Source organism: Rhinopithecus roxellana, chromosome 13 (assembly GCF_007565055.1).
Source record: "Rhinopithecus roxellana isolate Shanxi Qingling chromosome 13, ASM756505v1, whole genome shotgun sequence".
In the NCBI taxonomy this organism is placed as follows: Eukaryota; Metazoa; Chordata; class Mammalia; order Primates; family Cercopithecidae; genus Rhinopithecus; species Rhinopithecus roxellana.
In genome coordinates this window covers 47,991,933-48,018,904 of record NC_044561.1, presented here as the reverse complement: position 1 = coordinate 48,018,904, position 26,972 = coordinate 47,991,933, and the positions used below count along the sequence as shown (strand labels likewise).

The following is a 26,972-nucleotide window of genomic DNA, read 5'->3' as shown; positions in this document are numbered from 1 at the left end:
TCCCTCCTTTTTTATTTATTTATGTTTTTATGTTTTTATTTATTTATTTTGAGAAGGCATCCTGTTCTGTCACCCAGACTGGAGTACAATGATGCAATCTCGGCTCACTGCAACCTCAACCTCCCGGGTTCAAGCTTTCATGCCTTAGCCTTCCGAGTAGCTGGGATTACAGGTGTCTGCAACCACGCCTGACTAAGTTTTGTATTTTTTTTTAGTAGAGACGGGTTTTCACCATGTTAGCCAGGCTAGTCTCAAACTCCTGACCTCAAGTGATCCTCCCATCTTGGCCTCCCAAAGTGCTGGGATTACAGGCATGAACCACCACACCCCACCTGATTTCCATTTCTTTTACATGAAAACATGGCAGCGAGAATTCTGTCAATACTCTTTAAGCATAATGTTTAAGCACATGAGTTTAATAGGCAGTGTTTTTGGCTGGACACCATGGCTCACATCTATAATCCCAGCACTTTGGGATCCCAAGGTGGGAGGATCACAGGAGGTCAGGAGTTCACGACTGACCTGGCCAACATGGTGAAACCCCATCTCTACTGAAAATACAAAAATTATTTGGGCGTGTTGGTGGGCACCTGTAATCCCAGCTACTCGAGAGGCTGAGAGGCAGGAGAATTGCTTGAACCCAGGAGGCAAAGGTTACAGTGAGCCAAGATCTCATCACTACAGTCTAACTTAGGTGACAAGAGCAAGACTCTGTCTCAAAAAAAAAAAAAAAGCAGGGTTTTTTCTTTCTTTCTTTTTTTCTTTTTTGAGACGGAATCTCGCTCTGTCGCCCAGGGTGGAATGCAGTGGCATGATCTTGGCTCACTACAACCTCTGCCTCTTGGCTTCAAGCAATTCTCCTGCCGTAGCCTCCTGACTAGCTGGGACTGCAGATGTGCACCATCACGCCCTGCTAATTTTTGTATTTTTAGTAGAGACACAGTTCCACCATGCTGGTCTCTATAAACTCCTGACTTCAGTGAGCCACTCGCCTTGGGTCTCCCAAAGTGCTGGGATTATAGGCTTGAGCCACTGTGCCCAACTGGCAGTGTTTTTTCTTAAGTCAGTAAAAATTTTACTGTCTAAAAGTGAGTTGGATCCATGAGTGAATTGAAATATATTTCTAATACTTAAGTAAGATTGGTTTTTATGTAGCTTTTTAATTGTTCTGTGATTAATAGGCCATTGAAAAATGAATCTTGTTGTTAAAATTTTCTTATTGTCTTTATGTGGCAAGTTTTGGTTATACCTAACCTGTTACATATCATTCCACCTTTATTTTTTATGGAGAAACTACTCTTTTTTAAATTTAAATTTATTTTAAATTTAAATTTATTTACTCTTTTTAAAATTTAAATTTAAATTTTTTATTTTTTAGAGTGGGGTCTTGCTATCTTGCCCAGGCTGGTGTTGAACTCCTGGGTTCAAGCAATCCACTTGCTTGACCTCTTAAAGTGTTAGGATTACAGGCATGAGCCACCATGCCCAGCAAAACGATTCTTTTTGGGCCCACAAAAATGTTTTTCTTTTCTAATAAACAGTTGGTATCAAATGGAAAAAAAAAAGGTACCTAAGAAAAGGTATGAATGAAAAATGGTGTTGAGTATGACATGGGAAAAATAAATAGTCTTTTCCTTTAAAATGAGCTATAGAGGGAGTTAGGTACTATTTATTCCTAAGGTGTTATAGCAGAAACTTTAGAAGTTGGAATTTGCTTTAGCTTATGTGTTCAGCATGTGAACTAATGAGTTGCAGGCCGCCTTACCTTAGCTGAACTGCTGTCGATCTTGATGGGCTCAGAATCACTCCAAAAGCAGTTAGTTCTCTTCTGGGATATTCCTACCTACTTACGGTTAGATATCAGTAACTTACAAAGAAAGGTTTGTTTTGCCTAGCATCTCGTTTGTTTAATAACCACCATGAATAGGAGGGGGAAAAAAATACCTCTTCACAAAAGGGAGTTTATTCCGTTCATTGAAAGTGCAGTGAATACCTTGAAAGACTGCATAGCAGGAAAGTGACCTGAACTTCCCTAACACTGTATCTCCTGAACTTTCAGTTCCGCTCATTCTTTCCGTTTGTTTCCTCTGAGCTCCCACACACACGCTGCCACTTCATAAACTTCAGTATTTTAAACCGTGGTTAGCAATCATTTAACAATGCCTGTATTTCCCACCCCCACCTTACTACTCCCTGCCACAGACATACACATTTGAAAGTTTCCAGACATAATTGAGGAGTTGTTGAATGTGAATCTCAGTAATGAGGGCATTCAGATACTTTCAATGATAAAGTAAAATGTTTTATCTCTTTTTTGAGATGGAGTCTCACTGTGTCACCCAGGCTGGAGTGCAATGGCGCATTTTGGCTCACGGCAACCTCTGCCTCATGGGTTCAAGCAATTCTCCTGCCTCAGCCTCCCAAGTAGCTGGGATTACAGACCTGCATCACCACACCCACCTAATTTTTGTATTTTTAGTAGAGACGAGGTTTCACCATGTTGGCCAGGCTGGTCTCAAGACTCCCGACCTCAGGTGGTCCATTTTATGTCTTATTTTTAAATTAGCAAAACATTTTCTTTAATGCGCAACCTCTCCATTTGTTTTTGTCTATTAGATGAATATTTAATCAGCAGCTGCAGTGTTCATTCAGAGTCTCTGTGTTAGGTAGGTATGGTGTTGAGATGTAAGGAAATGAGGCTAGGTGCAGTGGCTCATGCCTGTAATCCCAGTACTTTGGGAGGCCAAGGCAGGAGGATCACTTGAAGCCAGAAGTTTCAGACCAGCCTGGGCAACATAGCAAGACCCTGTGTCTACAAAAAATAAAAACCAGGTATGGTGGCACATGCCTGTAGTCCTATTACTACTCAGTATAGTCCTATAGTATTAGTGCCTGTAGTTCTAGCTACTCAGGAAGGAGGCTGAGGCAGGAGCATCACTTGAGCCCAGGAGCTTGAGGTTACAGTGAGTGGTGATTGCACCACTGTACTCCAGCCTGGGTGACAGAGTGAGATCCTGCCTCAAAAAAAAAAAAAAAAAAAAAAAAAAAGGAAAGAGAAAGAAGACCTAGTTTCTGTTGTTACTAGTTTAGATGTAACTATAGTATAAATTGAGAGAAAGATTTGCCTCCAACTAGAGCGATCAGGGAAAATCTTTGGGAAGGGAAGTGGTGTTTTAGTTTGGAACTGAAGGATAGGTAATATTTGGAAATACAAGGATGATTAAGGTTGGTCCTGATGAAACAACAGTATGAACAAAGGGAGAGAGGGAAGAGAATGTGGAATATGTGGGCAACAAAATTATTCATGTTGGCTGAAGCATGGGATGCAAAGGAGGTTATTAAGGCAAAAAGAATGATGGTGATGATTGTAAAATATTTCCAAGTGCTGTATTTTATCTAAAGATTATACATATTATTTTATGTAATGTTGTACAGCCTTTCTTATTTTAAATAATTTTTTTTTTTTTTTGAGACGGAGTCTCGCTCTGTGGCCTGGGCGGGAGTGCAGTGGCCGGATCTCAGCTCACTGCAAGCTCCGCCTCCCGGGTTTACGCCATTCTCCTGCCTCAGCCTCCCGAGTAGCTGGGACTACAGGTGCCTGCCACCTCGCCCGGCTAGATTTTTGTATTTTTTAGTAGAGACGGGGTTTCACCATGTTAGCCAGGATGGTCTCGATCTCCTGACCTCGTGATCCGCCCGTCTCGGCCTCCCAAAGTGCTGGGATTACAGGCTTGAGCCACCGCGCCCGGCCGAGTGTTACAGTTCTTAAAGATGGTGTGTCCGGAGTTTATTCCTTCAGATGTTCAGATGTATCTGGAGCTTCTTCCTTCTGGTGGGTTCGTGGTCTCGCTGTCAGGAGTGAAGCTGCAGACCTTCGTGGTGAGTGTTACAGCTCTTAAAGTCAGCGCATCTGGAGTTGTTCCTTCTTCCCGGTGGGTTCGTGGTCTCGCTGGCTTCAGGAGTGAAGCTACAGACCTTCGTGGTCAGTGTTATAGCTCATAAAGGCACCCTGTACCCAAAGAGTGAGCAGCAGAAAGATTTATTGCAAAGAGCAAAAGAACAAAGCTTCCACAGTGTGGAAGGGGACCTGATCCGGTTGCCACAGCTGACTCTGGCAGCCTGCTTTTATTCCCTTATCTGGCCCCACCTATATCCTACTGATTGGTCCCTTTTATAGAGAGCTGATTAGTCTATTTTACAGAGAGCTGATTGGTCCATTTTGACAAAGTGCTGATTGGTGCGTTTACAATCCTTGAGCTAGACACAGAGTCACAGAGTGCTAGTTAGCTACAGAGTTAACTAGATACAGAGTACCAATTGGTGTATGTACAAACCTTGAGCTAGACACAGAGTGCTGATTGGTGTGTTTACAATCCTTGAGCTAGACAGAGTCACAGAGTGCTAGTCCTCCAAGTCTTTACCAGGTTAGCTAGATACAGAGTGCTGATTGGTGCACCTAGGATCCTCTGGCTAGATCAAGTTTTCCAAGTCCCCATCCAGTTCAGGATCCCAGCTGGCTTCACCCAGTGGATCTTGCACCAGGGCTGCAAGCGGAGCTGCCCGCCAGTCCCCAGTGGCGCCTGCACTCCTCAGCCCTTGGGCTTTCGATGGGATCCGGTGCCACGGAGCAGGGGGCGGCGCCCCTAGGGGAGTTGGGGGGGCCTCAGGCTGCGCGGGAGCCCACCGCAGGGGGAGGAGCTCAGACGTGGCAGGCTGCAGGCCCAGAGCCCTGCCCCGCTGGGAGGCAACTAAACCCGGCGAGAATTTGAGTGCAGTGTTGGCGGGCCAGCACTGCTGGGGGACCAGGCGCAACCTCCGCAGCTGCTGGCTCAGGTGTAAGCCCCTCACTGCCCTGGGCCGGCGATACCAGCCGGCTGCTCCGTGTGCAGGCCGTCCAGCCTGTGCAGTGGCCCGCGCCCACCGGAACTCACACGGGCCGGCCAGCGCAGCCCCTGTTCCCACCTGCGCCTCTCCCTCCACACCTCCCGGCAAGAAGAGGGAGGAGGCGCCGGCCTCAGCCAGCCCAGAGAGGGGCTCCCACAGTGCCATAGCAGACTGGAGGGCTGGCTCCTCAAGCGCCGCCAGCGTGGATGCCGAGGCCGGAGACCGAGGAGGCGCTGAGAGTGAGGGCTGCTAGCACATTGTCAGCTCTCACTATCATAAAGTTAACCGTGATGCATTATTGCCATCTAATCCTTAACCTGTCTTCAATTTTTTTTTTTTTTTTTTTTTGAGACGGAGTCTCGCTCTGTCGCCCAGGCTGGAGTGCAGTGGCCGGATCTCAGTTCACTGCAAGCTCCGCCTCCCGGGTTTACGCCATTCTCCTGCCTCAGCCTCCCGAGTAGCTGGGATTACAGGCGCCCGCCACCTCGCCCGGCTAGTTTTTTGTATTTTTTTTTTTTTGGTGGAGACGGGGTTTCACCATGTTCGCCAGGATGGTCTCGATCTCCTGACCTCATGATCTGCCCGTCTCGGCCTCCCAAAGTGCTGGGATTACAGGCTTGAGCCACCGCGCCCGGCCATCCTGTCTTCAATTTTTACCGATTGCCCGAACAACGTCCTTTATAGCAAAAGGATCCAGTTCAGATGTATACATTTTATTTTGTTGTCAGTCTCTGTAGTTTCCTTAAATGGAAAAATTTCTCAATCTTTGATGTTGGTGGCCTTAAAAACGTTGAAAGTGAAAGCCAGTTACTTTGTAGATTGTCCTTCACTTTGGGTCTGATGGCTTCTCATGCATAGATTCAGGTTATTCACCTCTGGCAGAAGTACTGCAGCAATGGTGCTCTTTTCACTGTGTCTTGACAGGTGGCTCACAGTTTTGACTTGTCCTTTTACTGTTGGTGTTCACTTTGGTTTACTGTTGTTGTTGAGACAGGGATTTACTCTGTCGGCCAGGCTGGAGTGCAGTGGCATGATCTCAGCTCACTGCAACCTTGACTTCCCAGGCTCAATCAACCTTCCCGCCACAGCCTCCCAAGTAGCTGGGACCCCAGGTGCATGCCACCACACCTGGATAATTTTAATATTTTTTTTGTAGAGACAGGGTCTTGCCATGTTGCCCAGGCTGGTCTCAAACTCCTGGGCTCAAGCACACCTTCTGCCTCAGCTTCCCGAAGTGCTGGGATTACAGGCATGAGCCACTGTACCAGGCCCCTCCCTGTTGGTGTTCACTTTGATTACTTGATAAAGGTGATGGTTTGCTAGGCATGTCGGGAAGACTTTTTATAATTGTTTTGCCCATTCCTCATGAGACTGAATTCATAGGCTTATAATCCATTACTCTTATCATTTGTTTTAATGCTTAAATTTTCCTGGATTTCACCAGTAGAAACCCCTTCAAGCTACCTTCTACATGTTTGTGACATATCTCCATTATCCTTTAAACACTTGCTTACTTTTTGGCACAATACTATGTTTCAGGCTCATTTTGTCCCTGTCTTTGCCCTGGAATCAACCATTTCTCCAAGGAATCCTAGTAGTTCCTTTTAGTGGAGAATGGTATGTAGAAGCCAAAGTATGGTAGGTGTGAGCATTGCTGTCAGAGTATTACAGATCCTGGGTCTGCTCAATGGCTAGTGCTAAGGAGTATATGTAACTGTATATGTATACGACATATATACTTATATCTATGTTTCTATATCTTTTCTATATCTTTTTGTCTGTCTTCAGTCTATCTAGAAAACACTGGTAACTCCAATTCTTTTTTTTTTTTGAGATGGAGTCTCGCTCTGTCATCAGGCTGGAGTGCAGTGGCACAATCTTGGTTCACTGCAACCTCCACCTCTTGGGTTCAAGTGATTCTCCTGCCTCAGCGTCCCGAGTAGCTGGGACTACAGGTGCCCGCCACCACACTCGGCTAATTTTTTGTTTTTTTAGTAGAGATGGGGTTTCATCATGTTGGCCAGGGTGGTCTCAATCTCTTGACCTGGTAATCCGCCTGCGTCGGCCTCCCAAAGTGCTGGGATTACAGACGTGAGCTACTGCGCCCGGCCTGGTAACTCCAGTTCTAATCAACACTGTCCATTCTAGTTTCTTTCTTCGCATTTGTGAGTACCTTCTCTGACAGTGAGAAACCTGGCTCTCATTATTCTTGATCATTCCCCGTAAATAACCACTCTCCTATTGCCAATGTAGCCTCCTCCACTGCATAGGTACCCTCCTTACCCCACTGGCACTTCAAAACCCTGCCTTCCCCATCCCTCTCAAGCTCTTACTTACCATGTCAGGGTGCCCCTAACACACCTGGGTGGACAGTCCTCTCCTCACCCTAGTCAGACTTCAGGAACTCATGCCAGGCTGCCCCTCCCACTAGTGGACGCCCTTTTCCCCCGCCTCTAGCTTCAGCTTCATGCACGGGCCATCCTTCTTTTCCTAGTGGCCAGTACTGGGCCTCCCTCCACTCTACTCAGAACCTTTGAAGCATATATCTTAAAATAGGGAAACATCTACTGTCCTTCAGATACAAATATATTTAGGAAGAAGATACTGTTTTCTCTTATGAAATTGGAAGTGTCTGGAATTAAAAGTACATTTGACTCTAAGAGTATGGACTTTAAGGTGTGTGTGTGGGTATGTGTGTATCCTGTTTCCCGAGTCTCCGAATAGAATACAAACATGTAAATAACTAAACTGCAAAGTATTTGTTTGCATGTTCGAATTAGATGATAGTCTAACAGATGGGCCTTCATTGGTCCTGAGAGACATATGTTCATGTGTTTGGAGTGTAATTCATGAGAAGATAATTATTATGCATGATTAGAAGAGAGAACATTTTGTTACATGGTAATTTAAGTTATAGAATGACTTTTCTGTTTTCTAAAGGAAGGTGGTGACTTAATGTTAAGAATATATTTTTTGCTAGGCATGGTGGTTCATGCCTGTAATCCCAGCACTTTGAGAGGCTCAGACAGAAGGATTGCTTGAGCTGGGGAGTTCCCAACCAGCCTGAGCAACATAGAGAAACTGTATCTCTACAAAACTAAAAAAAAAAAAAATTACCTGGACATGGTGGCATATGCCTGTAATCCCAGGTCCTTGGGAGGCTGAGGTGGGAGGATTACTTGAGCCCTGGAGGTCAAGGCTGCAGTGAACTGTGATTGTGCTACTGCACTCCAGCCTCTGTCTCAAAAAGAAAAAAACTATATTTTCTTCTTAACTCTTCTGTCTCCTGGCATTTGAACCCAAATGATGATTGCTGCTGAAATGGATATATCTAGTACTTTCTATATAACTATATTAGTGATTGTATTTTAAATGTATATGGCATATGACTTGTAAAATTCTAGAAGAATATTTATCCTGGAAGTCATGCCTTCTGTCCCGAGAGGTATAACAAGTCTCTATAATGTTTACAGTACATGTGGTACTCTTAAAGAGGCAGTATTTAGGAGAAGGCAATTCTATTTTGCTGTATAAGATGTAATTAAAGTTTATATTGTAATGTTTTATATTTGGGTTGTTTGTCATGGAATGTTAGGATTAACTGTTGTACAAACATAAGATATAATAATAATAATAGGAACTCAAGGAATGCAGAATGAAATATAAACCCCCATCACTTTAATGGGTTGGTGAAATCTCCACTCCCTAATTTCATACTGGGTGGTTTGATAATGGCCCACACTTAATAATGAACACATTAGAGAATTGTGAAAATGTCAGCTAATTGAGTGATTGAGTCATTTAGTCTTAGCCTGTGCTGCAACTAGCAGAGCAAAACTCATCAGAAGGCAGAAGCCAGATCACTAGGAAGAAGGCTTAAGCCTACATGGTCTGAAAAGAGGTGAAGCAGGCAGGGAAAGTGAGATGTTCTGTAGACTCTGGAGAAGAGCTTCCAGGCAAAGCAAAAGATCTCTAATGAGAAGTACAAAGGACTATTAGGCAAAGCAGTAGGCTAAGAAGAGCCCTTTTGTTGGCAATAAAGATGCGCTGGAAATGAGCCAGTCATAAGGATCTCCTTACATGATTTTCTAACGTGGAACATGTTAGTATTGCCAAACATACTATTTTGTAGATAAAGGAAAGGGGATATGTGTAGGAGATAAGAAGTAAATAATGTGTAAACCGGTCAGCCAGGAAGTGAGTTGAGTGTGGGGTAGATGATGGAGAAGGGAAAGCAGCAAAGAAGGAAAGAAACCTGGAAGGAAAGGAAGGTATCTTTCTCAAGGATCAACTGTAGACTGTGGGATGTATTATTTGTATTTGTCCTTTGAAATACCGGTTGTTAATATTTCTTTGGTTCTTTGTCAATTTTTTAATATGTATTTGCTAAGTGCTAGGAAGATTTTTCCTTTAAAGTTTCAGGATTTGATTTTTGTTGTTGTTTTTTCTTCTCAATAGAATAATCACAATAGCCTGTCTTAGGAAAATTATTCTGTGGTTTATATTCATTAGCAAGATAACGTTAACTTTATAGCAGAAGAAATAAGGCAAAGACGAGACTTTTGTCTTTTCAGAATCAGATTTCCCCATTCTTGCACTACATTTGTGTAGTCAAGTGTTGCCATTAGCTTTTATCATTTAAATGTTTTGTCAGTTTTCTAAGTGTCAAGCACTATTCTGTCGCGAATAAAAGGATAAGAGTACAGAGTTCAGATCAGTGGAGAGGATGGATTGATTAATAGATGGTCTTGGAATAATTTATTAACTCTTTGGGAAGAATACTTATGTTACTAGTTTGAGAAAATACTTTATGCAGTACATTTAAGAATATCAGATTTAGAAACTTTTGATTGAAACTCTGGATTTATACTTAGCTAAATAGAATTCAATGTTTCAGGTCATTTTTCTTAAACTAAAACTTTTTTTTGTAGCATCTGCAGAAAAAGAGGCAATCAAGGGTACATACTCCAAAGTACTGGATGCATATGGACTCTTAGGTGTTTTGCGGTTAAATCTTGGTAAGTTTATCATCCAGTAGAATTCATCCATTTTTTCATTTCTATTTTGTAATTCTAAGGATTTGAGAGGGACTAGCTATGAATTATTGTAGACTCTTTATTTAAGCTACACATGTGCTAACATCTTTTAAACATTAATGTAGCTAATGTTGTGATAATGTTTGTTGCCCAAAAAGGCATGCTACATGCTCAAACTCATGGAAGTCTAAGTTCGGAGACAGTCTCTGGTTTGACCACTTGAAGAGATAAGTGTCAGTTGTCAAAACAGAAAATCAGAACATTTTCCTTTTCATTGCTTCAGTGCATTTAGGAAAAAGTGTCTTCATTAGAACTACACTGATTTTTCTTGGTTTATAGTGGAAAAGACATCTGTTTTGAATTCAGAAAGCTCTGTTTGAGCCTTTTTTTTTTTGCCACTTAATGTCACCATAAGCTGCAGAGTAACCTTTGCAGTTACTAGTTTATCTATAATTGTGTGGCTCGAAGTGGTGCCTCAAGATTGGTACTGGCCCATAAATTATTTTGTTATTGATCCGTGATAAGATAAGGAGCTTGCACTATGATGTAAATCAACATATGGCTTCTTTCATTGATAAAGTCTTACTAGAAAAAAAAGTCAGCTAAACTAAAGGATGAACTTAGTAGTATAGTTGATTTCCATTCTGGTGTATGCGTCCTTTCTCACTGTGAGCTGGTAACAGTTCCTGGACCATACTTTTTGAGTGGCACTGTTCTATAAAATGGAGATTTGTCGTTTGTTATGGATCTATCACATATAAAGCACTATGCTTAGGTGCTTTGCTGATTAGTCCTGGGTAAGTCTCATAGTGTAATGAGGTATTTGCTTTAATCTCTTTTTATAAGAGATGGTATCTCAGGTTGGTTACGCTATGTCCTGAAATTGGTCCAGGTAATACATAATGGAGCCACGATTCAGGGCCGCTTCTACCTGTGTCAGAGCCCATGCTCACAGTAACCATTGTTCAATTTCAACTTTATACTAATTTCATAGACTTTTTGTCACAATTACATGAAAACAATCTCTATGAAAGTTTTTGTAAACCAAATTGCTTTATAAATTGTTACCAGAGACTTTTGCCCATATGTCATCAATATCATCAGCTCACAATAGTATACCATTTTTTCAACTTTACTATTTACAAAGAACTTGTAAAAATGAATGTGAATTCATTATCTTATCTGAATTTTCTGACAGTCATTAAGCAAAAGTAGAGAAGGTAACACATACTTTTTTATTTGATAAAGTTTTTTTCTTGTTTGGGTTTTTTTTGAGACGTAGTTTTTACTCTTGTTGCCCGGGCTGGAGTGCAATGGTGCAATCTCGGTTCACCGCAACCTCTGCCTTCCAGGTTCATGTGATTCTCTTGCCTCAGCCTCCTGAGTAGCTGGGATTACAGGCATGCGCCACCACGCCCAGCTAATTTTTGTGTTTTTAATAGAGATGGAGTTTCTCCATGTTGGTCAGGGTGGTGTTGAACTCCCGACCTCAGGTGATCCGCCCGCCTCGGCTCCCAAAGTGCTGGGATTACAGGCATGAGCCACCGCACCCGGCCAATTATTTGATAAAGTTTTTATAGCCTCAGAGTAAGTTCAGGAACAGTTTTATGTGAGATTATCCTGTTAATGTTTAAATGCTTTATTATACTTAATATATTTAAACAAGGATTTTTTTCAACCAAAATGTCTAGTGAATTTCAACACATCCATGATAAGTTTAAAATAATCACAATGTCAGATTTTAAAAATAGAAGTGCAAGAAGAAATGGAATAGCTTGAAAATGTTGGGATTTTTCATCCAGTAAAATCTTTGGGTTTTGCAGGTGATACTATGTTACATTATCTGGTCCTAGTCACTGGATGTATGTCTGTTGGAAAAATTCAAGAATCTGAAGTTTTCCGAGTTACTTCCACTGAGTTTATATCACTGCGAATTGATTCTTCAGATGAGGATCGCATTTCAGAAGTGCGGAAAGTTTTGAATTCAGGAAACTTTTATTTTGCGTGGTCTGCATCTGGCATCAGTTTAGATTTGAGTCTTAATGCGCATCGTAGCATGCAAGAACAGACAACAGATAATAGATTTTTCTGGTGAGTTCATTTTTTCCCTTTTGGTGATTTGGGACATGTTCAGCAGTTGTTCAGTCGTCAAAACCTCCTCATTGTGACAGCAAGCAAGGAGGAAGGACCCTGAAGACCCTCGATGCCCCTTTTCAGCAGCAAGTAGCTACAGAGAATGACCTCTGCCCCATCTCCCAAAAGATTTCTGGGTCCCCATGCCTTGAGGGAGAAATGTAAGAGTAGATAGTCAGATATGAGCAGGCATGAGCGGGAGGTATCCATGTTGGAAAGAATGCCCCGGAACACCTCTTAGGATGTCCAGTACTCACTCCATGGTTGAACTGTCAGAATGTTGTTAACTAGATCCTGATATGGAAGGAAAAAGGCAAAGGGGAATTCCCGAGAGCCGAGCAGGCACAATGAGTACAAAATTGATGGCTATACCTTCCTGGGTTGGTGGTAATAAGCAGTGCCACCATTAGATAGGATTCATATTGATCACTCATTCCTGTGCATGTGCATTAAGCACAGTAAGGGAGGATCCCCCAAACTTTGGTGAGAACTGGGTAAAGAAAGAACTGAGACAATAGAAGATCACAATGTAGAATGTCTTGGGGGTGTTTCCAGCAGGGTCAGCCCACTCTCTTGGAGTGTACTTGTATTTCCCCCAATAAAACTTGTGCTTGCTTTACAAAAAAAAAAAAAAAATGTTCAGCAGTTGTTATGTCTAGAGATAACAAGGGATAGACATTGTTAATTGAGTGTATCCCTCTTTCTTTCTCTGGAGTCCTCAGCAGAGCATGGCAGGCAGCTACTGTCGGTTTATTGAAGTTGGCATGTGACATGAAACCCCTGTGCTCCACCCGATCTAGACTGAACTTTCATTTCAAAAATACATTTAAAATAGTTGTGTAAATTTAGAAATGAATTTAATTGTAACACAACTGTGTTACTCACATTTCCTATTCTTGGTTTTGAGATCTTGTCTCTGGCAGCATTCCCTTTCTAAGCCAGCATTCCCTTATTATTCTAAATTTTAAGTAGGTGGTCTTGATTCAAGAGCAACAGACTGTGAAGTAGTAGTATACTGGGACAAAGTCTAGTACTATAATAAGATGAGACTTATGTAGGTAAGTGCGATGTATTTCATAATTATGCATAACTGTGCTGTATTCTAAGTAGGCACAAATGATGAGCAGCACACATGGGACTATAATTAGCATTGTTCTATTGCAGCAGACCAGATTTCTAGTATAGTGGTTCTGTTGTTTACAGCCAGCATTGATGTTGACTTTTTTCCTTGATATCTTGTGCAAATTATGTTTTATTTTATTGACATATGGTTTAAGGCCAAAGTTCAGGACTATCTGCTCTTGGCCTTCCTTAACAGTTCAGATTCAAGGTGTTTCCTCTTGTGTACTTTTTCTCGCTCACACTTTCACTGTCATTTACATAGTCCTTGAGTAGCACATTCAGGTGTCACGCATTTGCCCTAGCTGTCAGAAGACTCAAAGTCAACAACAACCTTAGGATAAGAAACTAACTTTAGAACAACAGCTTGGTCACTTTGTAGCTCATATGGAAGTATTTTGACCCAGTGGTGGCATCAGGGAGAAGAGTGGACAGAATAAAAACAGAGTTTATAGCATTATGTGTTAGAGACTTGGGTTTAGCAAAGGAGGAGACCATGAGGGAGAGGAAAGGAGAGAGAGGTTGCAGGGACTAACAGGGCAGATGAATGGACATGAGTTCCTGCCTGCCCAAAGAAGCTAGCAATGATGGGATGTACTTTTGTGTAGCATTCAGAAATGGGCTTCCAAGAGTTAAAACCATGTCAACACTACACTTTTTCTAGCAGAGGATGTTGAAGTCCCTTGGAAAGGTAAATGTGTTTCAGCTGTCCTTACATTTTTTTCCTTCCTCATTTTACCCAAAGTTTCTTAGATTGACAGATAAAAGCTTTCATACAACAATTAGAAGTCCAAGCAGATGCAGATATATTGCCTAGGTTTAATCAATAGGAATGATTGATTGGTTGGTCGGTTGATTGATTTTTTTGAGAATGTCACTCTGTTGCCCAGGCTGGAGTACAGTGGCACGATCTTGGCTCACCGCAACCTTCACCTCCTGGGTTCAAACAATTCTCCTGCCTCAGTCTTCCGGGTAGCTGGGACCACAGGCATGAACCACCATGCTGGCTAATATTTTTGTGTTTTTAATAGGGATGGGGTTTCACCACTTTGGCCAAGCTGGTCTCCAACTCCTGACCTGAAGTGATACCCCCACCTTAGCCTCCCGAAGTGCTGGGATTTCAGGCGTGTGCCACCCTGCCTGGCCTCATTTTTTTTTTTTTTTTTAATTTACTTAAAAGTAGAGATGGGGGCAAAGTCAGATAAAAGAAAGCCTGAGGTTTGTCCACTAGGAGACAGGTTGAACAAAGGGATGGCTAAAGCACCAAAGGTGAATTTTGTTCATTTTACGATTTTGCTAAGGATTGGCATTCTTGAGCTTCAGTTTATATAGAAAAACAGAAACTTTTGGAATTCTTGTGCATACCCTTGCACTTAATAGCAATATTTTCCAGGATACAACCATGTAATTTTTGTAGCCGAAGAGTGGCAGATACCTATCACAAAACCCAGATAACTTTACTCCGTTGGAAATTCTAAGCTGCTGCCAGTCAAAAGTCATATATAAATTTAAATGCTAAAACAGTGACACACTGACAGCAAAGAAAAATGAAAACTGACAGCAGAGAGAGGAACTCTGCCTGCACAAAATGCATAGGATTTAAGGTCTATTTAAATGGGGACAAGTAAGTTTCTTATAACTTTGCTGTGGTGTAGATCTCAGCTGTGGTGTTTGGACATACTGGGTCACAACCAATTTGAACTTTGCCTCAGATCAATGTGGGTAGTAGTAAAGTATGGAAGTTTAAGTCAATGTATTTTTAAAATAAGTAATGGTTATCAGATTTAACATTATCCCTGTAGTAACCTCATCACTCATTTATATTCCCTTGTGCTTTCCTGGATGGATAAGAGGGGTTGGGGTCATAGCTGGTTTTCCAGAATTTCAGGTGACCACCCTTTTTATCTCTATTGCAGCCTGTAATCTGAGGGGCTGGCAGGGAGTTGAGGGCTATTGCTGTGAGTCTTCAAGAGAATGCGATTACATCTTTTATACCTTATTTAAGACAGGAAGAGAGAGAGAGTACGGAGCACTTAAGTAGAAGAATTCCACTTAAAACCTAGAGAACCAAGCTTCAACAATACAGGAAACTCACTTTCAAATTGATAGAGTTTTTCCACTTAACAATATATTTTCCTTAGTGGTATGTTGTTAGAAGTTTCTTTATATGTTCTGTGGCGGTCTAAGGTTCCAGGAGAGACCCCGAGGGGTAATCAGGGTGAGATGGCCAACCCAGCAAGGCTCAGTCCCAATCCCCACTTTAGCCATAGCAGCTTTTTATCTGTATCATAATCATTGGGCTTCTGCATGTTTGTCTGAATAAATTTTTTTTCTCTGAAAAAAGTTTGGAAACCAGGCCACATCTGTTACCTAGAATGCTAAAAGTATTTGGAGCGATGGCAAACCCTATGCCTGCACTTTCTAATGTGGTAGCCACTAGCTACATCTTGCTATTTAAATTTAAATTAATTAAAATAGAGCCTTATAAAAGTCAAGCCTTAAAAGTAGAGTTTCATGGCCGGGCACTGTGGCTCACGCCTGTAGTCCCAGCACTTTGGGAGGCTGAAGCGGATGGATCACAAGTTCAGGAGTTCAAGACCATCCTGGCTAACACTAACACGGTGAAACCCCGTCTCTACCAAAAATACAAAAAATTAGCCGGGCGTGGTGGTGGGTGCCTGTAGTCCCAGCTACTCAGAAGACTGAGGCAGGAAAATGGCATAAAACCGGGAGGCGGAGCTTGCAGTGAGCCAAGATGGTGCCACTGCACTCCAGCCTGGGTGACAGAGCGAGACTCCATCTCAAAAAAAAAAAGAAAAAGAAATTAGCTAGGCGTGGTAGTGCACGCCTGTAATCCCAGCTGTGTGGGAGACTGAAGCAGAAGAATCGCTTGAACCTGGGAGGCGGAGGTTGCAGTGAGAGGAGATTGCGCCACTGCACTCCAGCTTGGGCGACAGAGCGAGACTGTCTCAAAAATAAATAAATAAATAAATAAAAAAGTAGAACTTCATAAATTGGGGTGGGGACATGCATATGTAATCCTTTTTGGAACAAGTTAGGTTATAAATACATTATATATAAAGACGTAACAGAAATGGGCCATAGATACTAAAAACACAAAAATACTCCTTTTCTGTGGACCATAGATCACATGTTGAAGGATCTCATTTTATAGCCCTGTCTTCTCATCCCTAGCATAGTAAATGTAAATGAATTGATTTGTTGTTTGTGCCTTTAAATTTAATAATATTAAATTAATTTTCCAGGAGATTATTTTTAAAGTCATACTTTGTTATTTAGTATTCCATAAGCTAATCATTTATTTCTTTTCCTGGTAGGAATCAGTCTTTGCATTTGCATCTCAAACACTATGGTGTGAATTGTGATGACTGGTTATTACGCCTTATGTGTGGAGGAGTAGAAATCAGAACAATTTATGCTGCTCATAAACAGGCAAAGGCTTGCCTCATTTCAAGATTAAGCTGTGAACGAGCTGGGACCAGGTTTAATGTCCGGGGAACAAATGATGATGGTCATGTTGCCAATTTTGTAGAAACAGAACAGGTATATATAGTGTTTTATATTACTTAATTAATGTATTGTAGGAGAGGTACAGAAAATACTGGAATAACAGATTTTTATTTGATTCAGAACTCATTTTAACATCTATAATGTTGTTTTATGATTGTTCTTGGTTACTTATGGGCCTTAAAAAAAGGCTTCCCTAAAACAAACTTATTTTGGTCTGGCTCTTCATCTAGGTAACAAGATGTCACTAATCAGCATGACATAGTCAATGCTGTGTGTTTTGGTATTGAATTTTAAAATCCTTAGTTGTAGAACTAGACAACTTGTTTTTTTGTGAAGTTAAATTAAACCCAGCTCTTGGCCGGGCGCGGTGGCTCAAGCCTGTAATCCCAGCACTTTGGGAGGCCGAGACGGGTGGATCACAAGGTCAGGAGATCGAGACCATCCTGGCTAATACGGTGAAACCCCGTCTCTACTAAAAAATACAAAAAACTAGCCGGGCGAGGTGGCGGGCGCCTGTAGTCCCAGCTACTCGGGAGGCTGAGGCAGGAGAATGCGTAAACCCGGGGGGCGGAGCTTGCAGTGAGCTGAGATCGGCCACTGCACTCCAGCCTGGGCCACAGAGCAAGACTCCGTCTCAAAAAAAAAAAAAAAAAAAAAAAAAAACCCAGCTCTTAATGGCAAATATGTGTACCATCTAAAAATTAGAAATTATGATTTTTTGGCTATGAAACTATATGATTATAAATTCAGGCCATGAACCCAGCCCAACACAGATCTTCCAATTAGGTTATAAAGAGCTAAACAAAATGAAATATAAAGACGTGTATGTAAAATATTAAGATTTAAAAGGAATTTATTTTTAAAAATTGTGAATCTTATGCTTATATTTTTACCAATTTTTTTGGTTAATATTGCTAACAGAAAAAAAAAGTCAAGCCTGTATAGTGGCCTGTTTTGGACAATTGTACATGAGAGTTAGATTATAAAATATAACTAGTATGTGCCTGGCGCAGTGCCCCACACCTGTAATCCTAGCACTTTGGGAGGCCGAGGCAGGCAGATCATGAGGTCAGCAGATTGAGACCATCCTGGCAAACATGGTGAAACCCCGTCTCTACTAAAAAATACAAAAATCTAGCCGGGCGAGGTGGCAGGCACCTGTAGTCCCAGCTACTCGGGAGGCTGAGGCAGGAGAATGGTGTAAACCCGGGAGGCGGAGCTTGCAGTGAGCTGAGATCCGGCCACTGCACTCCAGCCCGGGCGACAGAGCGAGACTCCGTCTCAGAAAAAAAAAAAACAAATTAACTAGTATGCAATAGATTTTAGTCTATTTGTTTTTCTAATATAAGTGTAACAACCTTTCTGTGGAAATAGTTTACATATTATTTTTTTTTTTCTGTAGGTTGTATACTTAGATGACTCAGTTTCTTCCTTCATACAAATCCGAGGATCTGTTCCATTGTTCTGGGAGCAACCAGGGTTGCAAGTATGTGTTTGACATTCAGTTATTTTTATTTTTTGAAAAATTTTCATATTTTCTAAACTTTCTGGATAGTTTATTAATTAATTCATTGATAGTTCCATTATTCCATCTAATAATGTTAACTGGATTTACAAATAAGGATCTGAGTACAGAGTTTCTGGAATTATCTTAGATATTTTTTCTTTTAATGCTCTTTCAAATAGCCATTGAAATTCAGCTGCTGTAGTTAGTGTTAAAAATTTTGAGGTCTTTATAGTGTATCGATTTTCAATGTGATTCCATATTTATTACCTTCTTATCTTAGTATATAATGATTTAATCTCTTTAGGCAGAAGAATGTAGTAGATAAAACAAAGCCTTGGGAACCAGACTTCTTAATTGGGATCCTTACTGTACCACTACTAACTGTGTGATCTTGGGCAAATAATTTAACCCTTCTGTGTCTCACTTTCCTTATCTGTATAATGGGAATATTAATAGTACCTACTTTATAGGGTTGTTGTAAGGATTAAATAAAAAGCTCTTAGAATAGCACCTGGCCACCAGTCAGCACCATGTAAAGGTTAACTATTGTTGACATTTTATTTTTATTCAAAATTTATTAGTCCTTAAAGTATGTCATATTTACTTTAGGATCTAGGTATGTATAGTCTAGTAAGTTTGGTGCTTCAGCCTATAGTATTGAGAAAAGGGAAAGAAAAAAAATTCTTGCTTCCTTTATTTGACTGCTGGATCTCTTATGTCGTAGACTGGTTATTGCAGAGAAATATTACAGACCACTTGAACCTTTTTAGTAACATTTTATTTAAGACAGTCTAAGAGTTAACAAGGATTAACCCTTGTACTGCTATGCAAAAATTCTTGAATTCTTGTCAAGACGATTTGACTTGTTTTATCTTTGTAGGGATAACTTAAATAGATATATCTTTCCCCAAATTTCCCTTAGGAGAGAATGCCAACAGAACCCCACTTCTCCTAAGCTTTCATGATCAACAATGGGTGTTTGGAATATTTGCTTTAAGAACATTGCTGAAACCCTGATGTGATGCAAGGTGAATGCTTTTGTTTTAGGGACAGGCTAGTGTTAGAGATTCTAATAACCAGTTTATGAGCCCTGTGTTACACTGTTTTCGTGTTATTTCATTTACATTTATTTATTTATATATTTATTTGTTTGAGACAGGGTCTTACTCTGCCACCCAGGCTTGAGTGCACTGGTGCAATCACGGCTTACTGCAGGCTTGATCTCCCAGGCTCAAGTGATCCTCCCACCTCAGCCTGCCGGGTAGCTGGGACTACAGGCACATATCACTATTTTTTGTAGAGACAGAGTCCCACCATGTCACGCAGGATGGTCTTGAACTCCTGCGCAAACGGTTCTCCTGCCTTGGCCTCCCAGAATGCTAGGATTACAGGCCTGAGCCACTGTACCTGGCCTGTGTTATTTTAATAAGAAGTTCTGAATTACAGTGTTTTGATGATCCAATAAGGTTGGGTCCTGAGTAGTTACACTGTGGGATCTTCCTTGAGTGGGACTTCCTTGTTCCTTCCTTCTCCTGTGTGCTGCAGCCTTCCTAAACAGTCTGGTTTGCTAATGTTATGTCATGATAGGTGGAAAATTACGGATTTGTGTGTGTGTGTGTGTGTGACAGAGAGATGCTCTGTTGCCCAGGCTGAAGTGCAGTGGTGCGATCTCGGCTTACTGCAACCTCCGCCTCCCAGGGTCAAGCAATTTTTCTGCCTCAGCCTCCTGAGAGTGGGACTATTAGGTGTGTGCCACCACACCTGCCTTATTTTTGTATTTTTAATAGAAATGGGGTTTCATTAGGCCAGGCGCGGTGGCTCAAGCCTGTAATCCCAGCACTTTGGGAGGCCGAGACGGGCGGATCACAAGGTCAGGAGATCAAGACCATCCTGGCTAACACGGTGAAACCCCATCTCTACTAAAAAACACAAAAAACTAGCCGGGCGAGGTGGCCGGCGCCTGTAGTCCCAGCTACTCGGGAGGCTGAGGCAGGAGAATGGCGTGAACCCGAAAGGCGGAGCTTGCAGTGAGCTGAGATCTGGCCACTGCACTCCAGTTTGGGCGACAGAGCGAGACTCCGTCTCAAAAAAAAAAAGAAATGGGGTTTCATCATATTGACCAGACTGGTCTCGCACTCCTGACCTCAGGTGATCCACCTGCCTCGACCTCCCAAAGCACTGGGATTACAGGCATGAGCCACCATGCCCGGCCAGGAATCCTCATTTTTAACCAAGTTCTCTACCACTCAAAGTCAAGAACTTTTGTTTTATAAGACCCTACTCTAATGGCTATGAAGCAGCCAGTCCTGACCAAGTGAAAAGTAGCCCTGTTACCTACCATTAGTCCCAGCATTCTTCTAGGCAGTGGGACTTTCTTTTTATTCCTACTACTATCCTCTGAGTTAAGGTTTTCATAATTTGTTCTAGCCTGGAAGATTCTCACAGTTTTCTGTCTTGTCCCTCAAGGCCCTGCTTCCTGCTAACTCCAACAGGTCTTCTTATTTTTGATATATATTATGCCTGTCAGATTTACTAGGCACCTGTGTCCTTATGATCTGGTTTACTCAGCCTATCCAACTGCAGGCCTTGCAGTTTTCTAGCAGGAATCCTCTACTTCCAAAATTAAGAATTATTTTCCTTCAGTGGCCACTCAGATCTCTTTGTTAAATACTTGAGTTCTTCCCGTGTATGTTATTTTGTGGGAGATTCAAAGATATAATGATGCTTCATAGAGAGCTTGCCATTTGGGCATTCAGGCCTTTTATGGAAAAGGTGAATACCAAGATGAATTTGTTTGAGGCATTGTAAGAATTGTCATAAGGTGTTACACAAGTAAGATGACATTTTTAGACTGGCAACTTACTTATGATTTCCTTTGACTTGTGATTTTCCTTTTACTTATTTCCTTTCTCTTAATTTCTTTAGCATTTATAACTTATAATACTCAGTATACTATTATACTACATTACAGTATATATCAGTTTATTAGTCCATTCTCACACTGATACAAAGAAATACCCGATTCTGAGTAATTTATGAAGAAAGAGGTTTAATTGGCTCATGGTTCTGCAGGATGTACAGGAAGAATGGCAGCATCTGCTTCTGGGGAGGCTTCAGGAAGCTTCCGATCATGGCGGAAGGCAAAGCGGGAGCGAGGAGTCTCACATGGTGGGAGCAGGAGCAAGAGAAAGATAAGAGGGAGGTGCTACACACTTTTAAGCAACCAGATCTCATGAGAACTCACTCACTAGCATAAGAACAGTGCAAGGGGGCATAGTACTAAACCATTCATAAGAACTCCACCCCCATGATTCAGTCACCTCCCACCAGACCCCACCTTCAACCTCGGGATTACAATTCAGCATGAGATTTGGGGGGTACATAGATCCAAACCATATCAATAAGTCAAAAAATGGTAAACATTGTGAGATCTACACCCAATTTTTGGTTGAAATTTCAGAAATATATGAATATGAAGCAGTAATATTGATGGAAAATGGTTTTCCATACCACACAATTAAATGATTTTTAAAAATACCTTTAATGCAACTTTTTTCTTCCCCGCCAGATGGAATTTAGCTCTTGTTCCCAGGCTGGAGTGCAGTGGCACAGTCTTGGCTCACTGTAACCTCCTCCTCCTCCTGGCTTCAAGTGATTCTCCTACCTCAGCATCCCCAGTAGCTGGGATTACAGGCATGTGCCACCATGCCCAGCTAATTTTTGTCTTTTAGTAGAGACAGGGTTTCACCATGTTGGTCAGGCTGGTCTCGAACTCCTGACTTCAGATGATCCACCAGTCTCGAACTCCTGACCTCAGGTGATCCACCTGCCTCGGCCTTCCAAAGTACTGGGATTACAGGTATGAGCCACCACGCCTGGCTGCAACTTTTTTTTAATTGGGTAAAGTTATGGTTGTTTAAAGCCTTAACACTTTCTAGAGTGCTACTTTTATCACAACTGGCACCAGCTCTCTTATTGTAAAACTTTTCTTTCAACGTTGAGTAATAAAACCTAGTCTAGGAGGCCAAGGTGGGAGGATTACTTGAGACCAGGAGTTCAAGACCATCCTGGGCAACATAGACACCCAATTCTACAAAAAAATAAAAATCATCCAGGCATGGTGACATGTGCCTGTAGCCTCAGCTACTCAGCCGGCTGAGGTGGGAGGATCCCTTGAGCCTGGCAGGTTGAGGCTGCAGTGAGCTATGATCGCACCACTGTACTCCAGCTTGGTTGACAGAGTGAGGCCCTGTCTCTAATAACACAAAAACAAAAATCTAATCTAGTCTAGCCAGTGTATTGCTATGAGAGCTGTGATACATAGCTGGATGTATATATGTGTTGGGGAACAGAGTGATGGAAAACAACCACAGGCATTACCTGGAAGACGTGAGAACTGGATTGTTTTCACCTTATGCACAATTGCAGTACTATGCAAAATAAATGTGAATCAGTAAACAAAATGCTAAGTCTTGAACTTATATAGAGTGATAGGCAATTAATCTGGGATTACTCCAAAGAAAAAGTATCAACTTCTTCTGAGTTTTCTGCAGTCTAAAATGCTTAATGTCCTGGGACATACATCTTTCAAATTTTAAACTTTTATGAAGATTATTAAGTACTATAAAATAAAACACAGATGTGACATTAGGCTAATTGATTTCTTATTTAAAAATTAGAGAATCCCCTGGTTATCAGAACACTCATTAGATTATCTGACTTAGTGCAGTGAGGGATAATGCTTAATGAATAATAATACTGTACTGTTAATTCAGTTTTGGATTTGGATGAGCATATTAGAGTTTATTTTTGGGTTTTACTTGTCAAATTGCATGACTGATTTGACAACCCTCCTTTTACACCCTCTTTAAAAGCACTTTGGGCGGGGCGCAGTGACTCATGCCTGTAATCCCAGCACTTTGAGAGGCCAAGGCAGGCAGATCACGAGGTCAAGAGATCGAGCCCATCCTGGCGAACATGGTGAAACCCCGTCTTTACTAAAAATACAAAAATTAGCCAGCCATGGTGGCGCATGCCTGTAGTCCCAACTACTCGGGAGGCTGAGGCAGGAGAATCGCTTGAACCCGGGAGGTGGAGGTTGCAGTGAGCCGAGATCGCACCACTGCACTCCAGCCTGGCAATAGAGTGAGACTCTGTCTCAAAAAAAAAAAAAGCACTTTGTTCACAGGTTAGCAAGAATGAATTTTGGGCAACTTTTTTTTGCCCGCCTCAGTGATCCTTGTTGTGACTGGGCAACCTTCATCCCAAAGTCTCAGAGAGAAATGTGTAAATTGAAGTTCAGAGAAATAAACTGGTCTCACCTATATATTTCTTCTTGGCATGTTGTATCTTTCTCAGTTATGCCTCGTCTCTCTGCTATTCTCCTATGTAAGAAAAGAAAAATTATAACAATATACAATAGGTAGATATTTTCCATCTTGTTTAATTTGCTTAACCCAAAATTTCTGATTCTGCAAAATGTGCAATTACTATAGTTGGGTGATGGCAAGGTTGACTTGGAAAGTCTGCTTTTCCAGGAAGGAATGATATTCTCAATTTGGTGGAACTTTTGGTGAGAGAGAGGTGAATAGAGTATTCAACATAGCAGAAGAAAAAAGCACATAGATATTTGTACTGGTAGGCAGCTTGGAGGAGTAGGAATTTAGGTCAGAGACATAAAATCTCATCTGAATCTCTTTTGGAATTAGTTATGTTGATCTCAGAGAGCAAGCTATTTCACCTGTTGGTATTTCAGTTTTTTTAATTACCCAAATGGTAATACTATCTGTTACACGGGGCATGTAGTTTGAACTTAAAGTAACATATATGAAAACACCTTTAAAAATAGTTTTCATCAATAAAAATTCCTATCAGTTACGAATATTTCATAATGAGGTAACTTCTAGTTCTTTTTTTGATGAGGTTGGTTTTTTAAAAATAAAGGTGGGGGGTGGAAATCCCCTGGAACTTTTTTTTTTAAAAGCATATCATGAATGAAAATCAGTTATTTGATTAACAACTGTGTGTTCAGCAAAGAAATTGTTAAATATTGTAAGCAGTGATATTTCTTTCGTCTGTATGTTGGTTTTTGGTTTGATTAAATATATTTTTCTTGTCTAAGGTGGGATCTCATCGTGTCCGTATGTCAAGGGGATTTGAGGCCAATGCACCTGCTTTTGACAGGTAAGACAATTTTTACATAGTGCTTTAAGTTTTGATATTGCTAAGCAGTGGGACTACTTATATTTACTGATTCATTTCAAACTTTTTTGGCTTTAAATAAAATTCCTTCTGACTCCTAATTTAATTGAAAGACAGTGACACCTACTGTTACGACTTCTGGGGGTGGTAGTGCTGGAAGTGTGGGTCTTAATCTCTTGACGTTAAAATTTCCTCTGTGGGCACATTGTCCAGTATAGCAACCACTAGCCACATGTAGCTGCTGGGTACTTGAAATGTGTGACTAGTCTCAGTTGAGATGTGCTGCAAGTATAAAATGCACACTGGATTTCAAAGACTGCCTTAAAAAATAAAAAAGAATGTAAGGTGTCTCGTTAGTAAAATCATGTTCGGTATACTCAGAGTATTGGTTCTACCCTCACATACCAAAATCTGTGCATACTCAAGTCCCACAGTCAGCCCTGTGGAACCCATGCTTATGAAGTCATCATTCATATTCATGGGTTTTGCATGCCAGGAATACTGTAGTTTTGATTCTTGTGTAGTTGAAAAAATCCATATATAAGTGGACTTGCACAGTTCAAACCTGTGTTGTTGAAAGGTTAACTGTAGTTGTTTTATATTGATTACATGTTGAAATGATATTTTAGACATTTTGAGTTTAAGAAAGTATATTTTGTTTCATGTTTTAAATGCACCTTCTTGAAAATTTAACATTATAGGTGTGGTTTGTGTTACATTTCTTTGTGTGGCATTGCTCTACATAGCTTCTGGAATGGTTAGAAGCTGGAAAGAAAAAAAGACTCGTATTTGGGGCCCATTTTTCTGAAGACTGGAGCTAGTAAGGAGGTCCCTCTGAATCCTCAACAGAGTATGTGATGTCCTCACATGTGAGCAGCAGCCCTTTGCCATCTGCCCTTACTGCATTTCCAGTCAAGCTTATGGCTGTTGTCTGTCTTGTCTGGTGCCAGCCTCACAGAGTAGGCAGAAGCTGGATGTCTCCACAGCTCCGGCAGGGATGGGAGTCTCAGTACCCATAAGTCAGAGAGGAAATTGCATTCATAAGTTTTCATAAATTCAGCTTTGAGACCATGTACAATGATTTTGCACCCAGTTTTCCAATTCTGTGTTTAAAATAATACCATATAAGTTGTATTTAATAATGGATTCTTGTTTATTGAAAAAATTAGGCTTCTTATTTAACATGTGCTTATTTCCTTTCTTTCTTAAATAGGCATTTTAGAACACTTAAGAACTTATATGGTAAACAAATAATAGTAAATTTGCTTGGATCTAAGGAAGGTGAACATATGTTAAGTAAAGCCTTCCAGGTAAGTATGGTCATTTCTTATTTCATTCTGGCCCATGGACACCTAGAATGGTAGTAAAAAATAAAATAATAAGGTAATCAGATTCTTCCAGGAAGCAAATTACTTCCAAGAAAAAGGTTGGGTACTTGTTGGAAACTTGAACTCTTTGGGTCTATTAAGAAACAATTTAGGCTAATGTTGCTGAAACTGGGATTCTGAAAAGTTTTCAATGCAAATGACACTGTTTTCTAATCTGCTTTTTCATTTTGTAGAGAAACAGAAAAATACCCTCCTTGCCAAAAGTTTAGCTATCACTAGTAGAGAAATAGCAGTTTCCTTCTTCATCTGTTGATTGCTTTGCCTGCTTCCTAGAACCATAGTCATTGTTTTTAACCTATGGAATTGTGAATAATGCATTTATATACATGCAACACTATACCTTCTTGCATTGATGAGGGAAAACTTGAGAATTTCATGTCAAAAGGAACCCCCAAATTGCCTGACTTCTAAAGAAAAAATATTTTAATAAGCACTTATTGAATTAATAATGAATTAGTATAAATTATGGTGTTACATATGATTGTAAACTTAAGATAGTTAAAAAACATTTTCTGAAGTTCAATCTCCTAAGTCCAAAAGCATCCTAATTATATAGCTGTTATTTTAATCTTGTGAAATATTGTTTTTTTTTTTTTTTTTTTTTTTTTTTTGAGACGGAGTCTGGCTCTGTCGCCCAAGCTGGAGTGCGGTGGCCGGATATCAGCTCACTGCAAGCTCCGCCTCCCAGGTTCACGCCATTCTCCTACCTCTGCCTCCCAAGTAGCTGGGACTACAGGCGCCTGCCTCGTCGCCTGGCTAGTTTTTTGTATTCTTTAGTAGAGACGGGGTTTCACCGTATTAGCCAGGATGGTCTCGATCTCCTGACCCTGTGATCCGCCCGTCTCGGCCTCCCAAAGTGCTGGGATTACAGGCCTGAGCCACCGCGCCCGTGAAATATTGTTAATAAACAGATTATACTTTACAGAGTGACTTCATGGTAAAATTTAAAAATACTTGTATGTATTGAATGAAATTATAAAATATGAATCTTTCAGTCTTTGATAGGCTTTGTCTTAGATAATTTTGAGATTCTATAATAGGTATAAATAGTTATTAAATTTGTGTTGTAAAAATAAAATGCTGGCAATTGGAAACAATTTTTTATTTCCTAAACCAGATGAGAATATTATTTAAGTACCCTGATGTTAATTGTGTCACCTTATCTCTGAGGGA

At 41.0% G+C, this 26,972-nt stretch overlaps 1 protein-coding gene across 8 annotated transcripts in view; it reads left to right on the top strand.

Moving 5' to 3' along the window:
- Nucleotides 1–26,972, top strand: part of SYNJ1 (synaptojanin 1) — a 103,715-nt gene that overhangs the window by 17,487 nt on the left and 59,256 nt on the right. For 7 of the 8 annotated variants that reach the window (XM_030914176.1, XM_030914174.1, XM_030914173.1 and 4 more), the window contains exons 3-8: nt 9,816–9,902; nt 11,744–12,011; nt 16,511–16,736; nt 18,106–18,189; nt 24,332–24,393; nt 25,625–25,721. In XM_030914176.1, coding sequence (XP_030770036.1) covers nt 9,816–9,902; nt 11,744–12,011; nt 16,511–16,736; nt 18,106–18,189; nt 24,332–24,393; nt 25,625–25,721 — 824 coding nt within the window. The remainder of the gene's footprint in view (nt 1–9,815; nt 9,903–11,743; nt 12,012–16,510; nt 16,737–18,105; nt 18,190–24,331; nt 24,394–25,624; nt 25,722–26,972) is intronic. The other variant, XM_030914179.1, reaches the window with a different exon arrangement.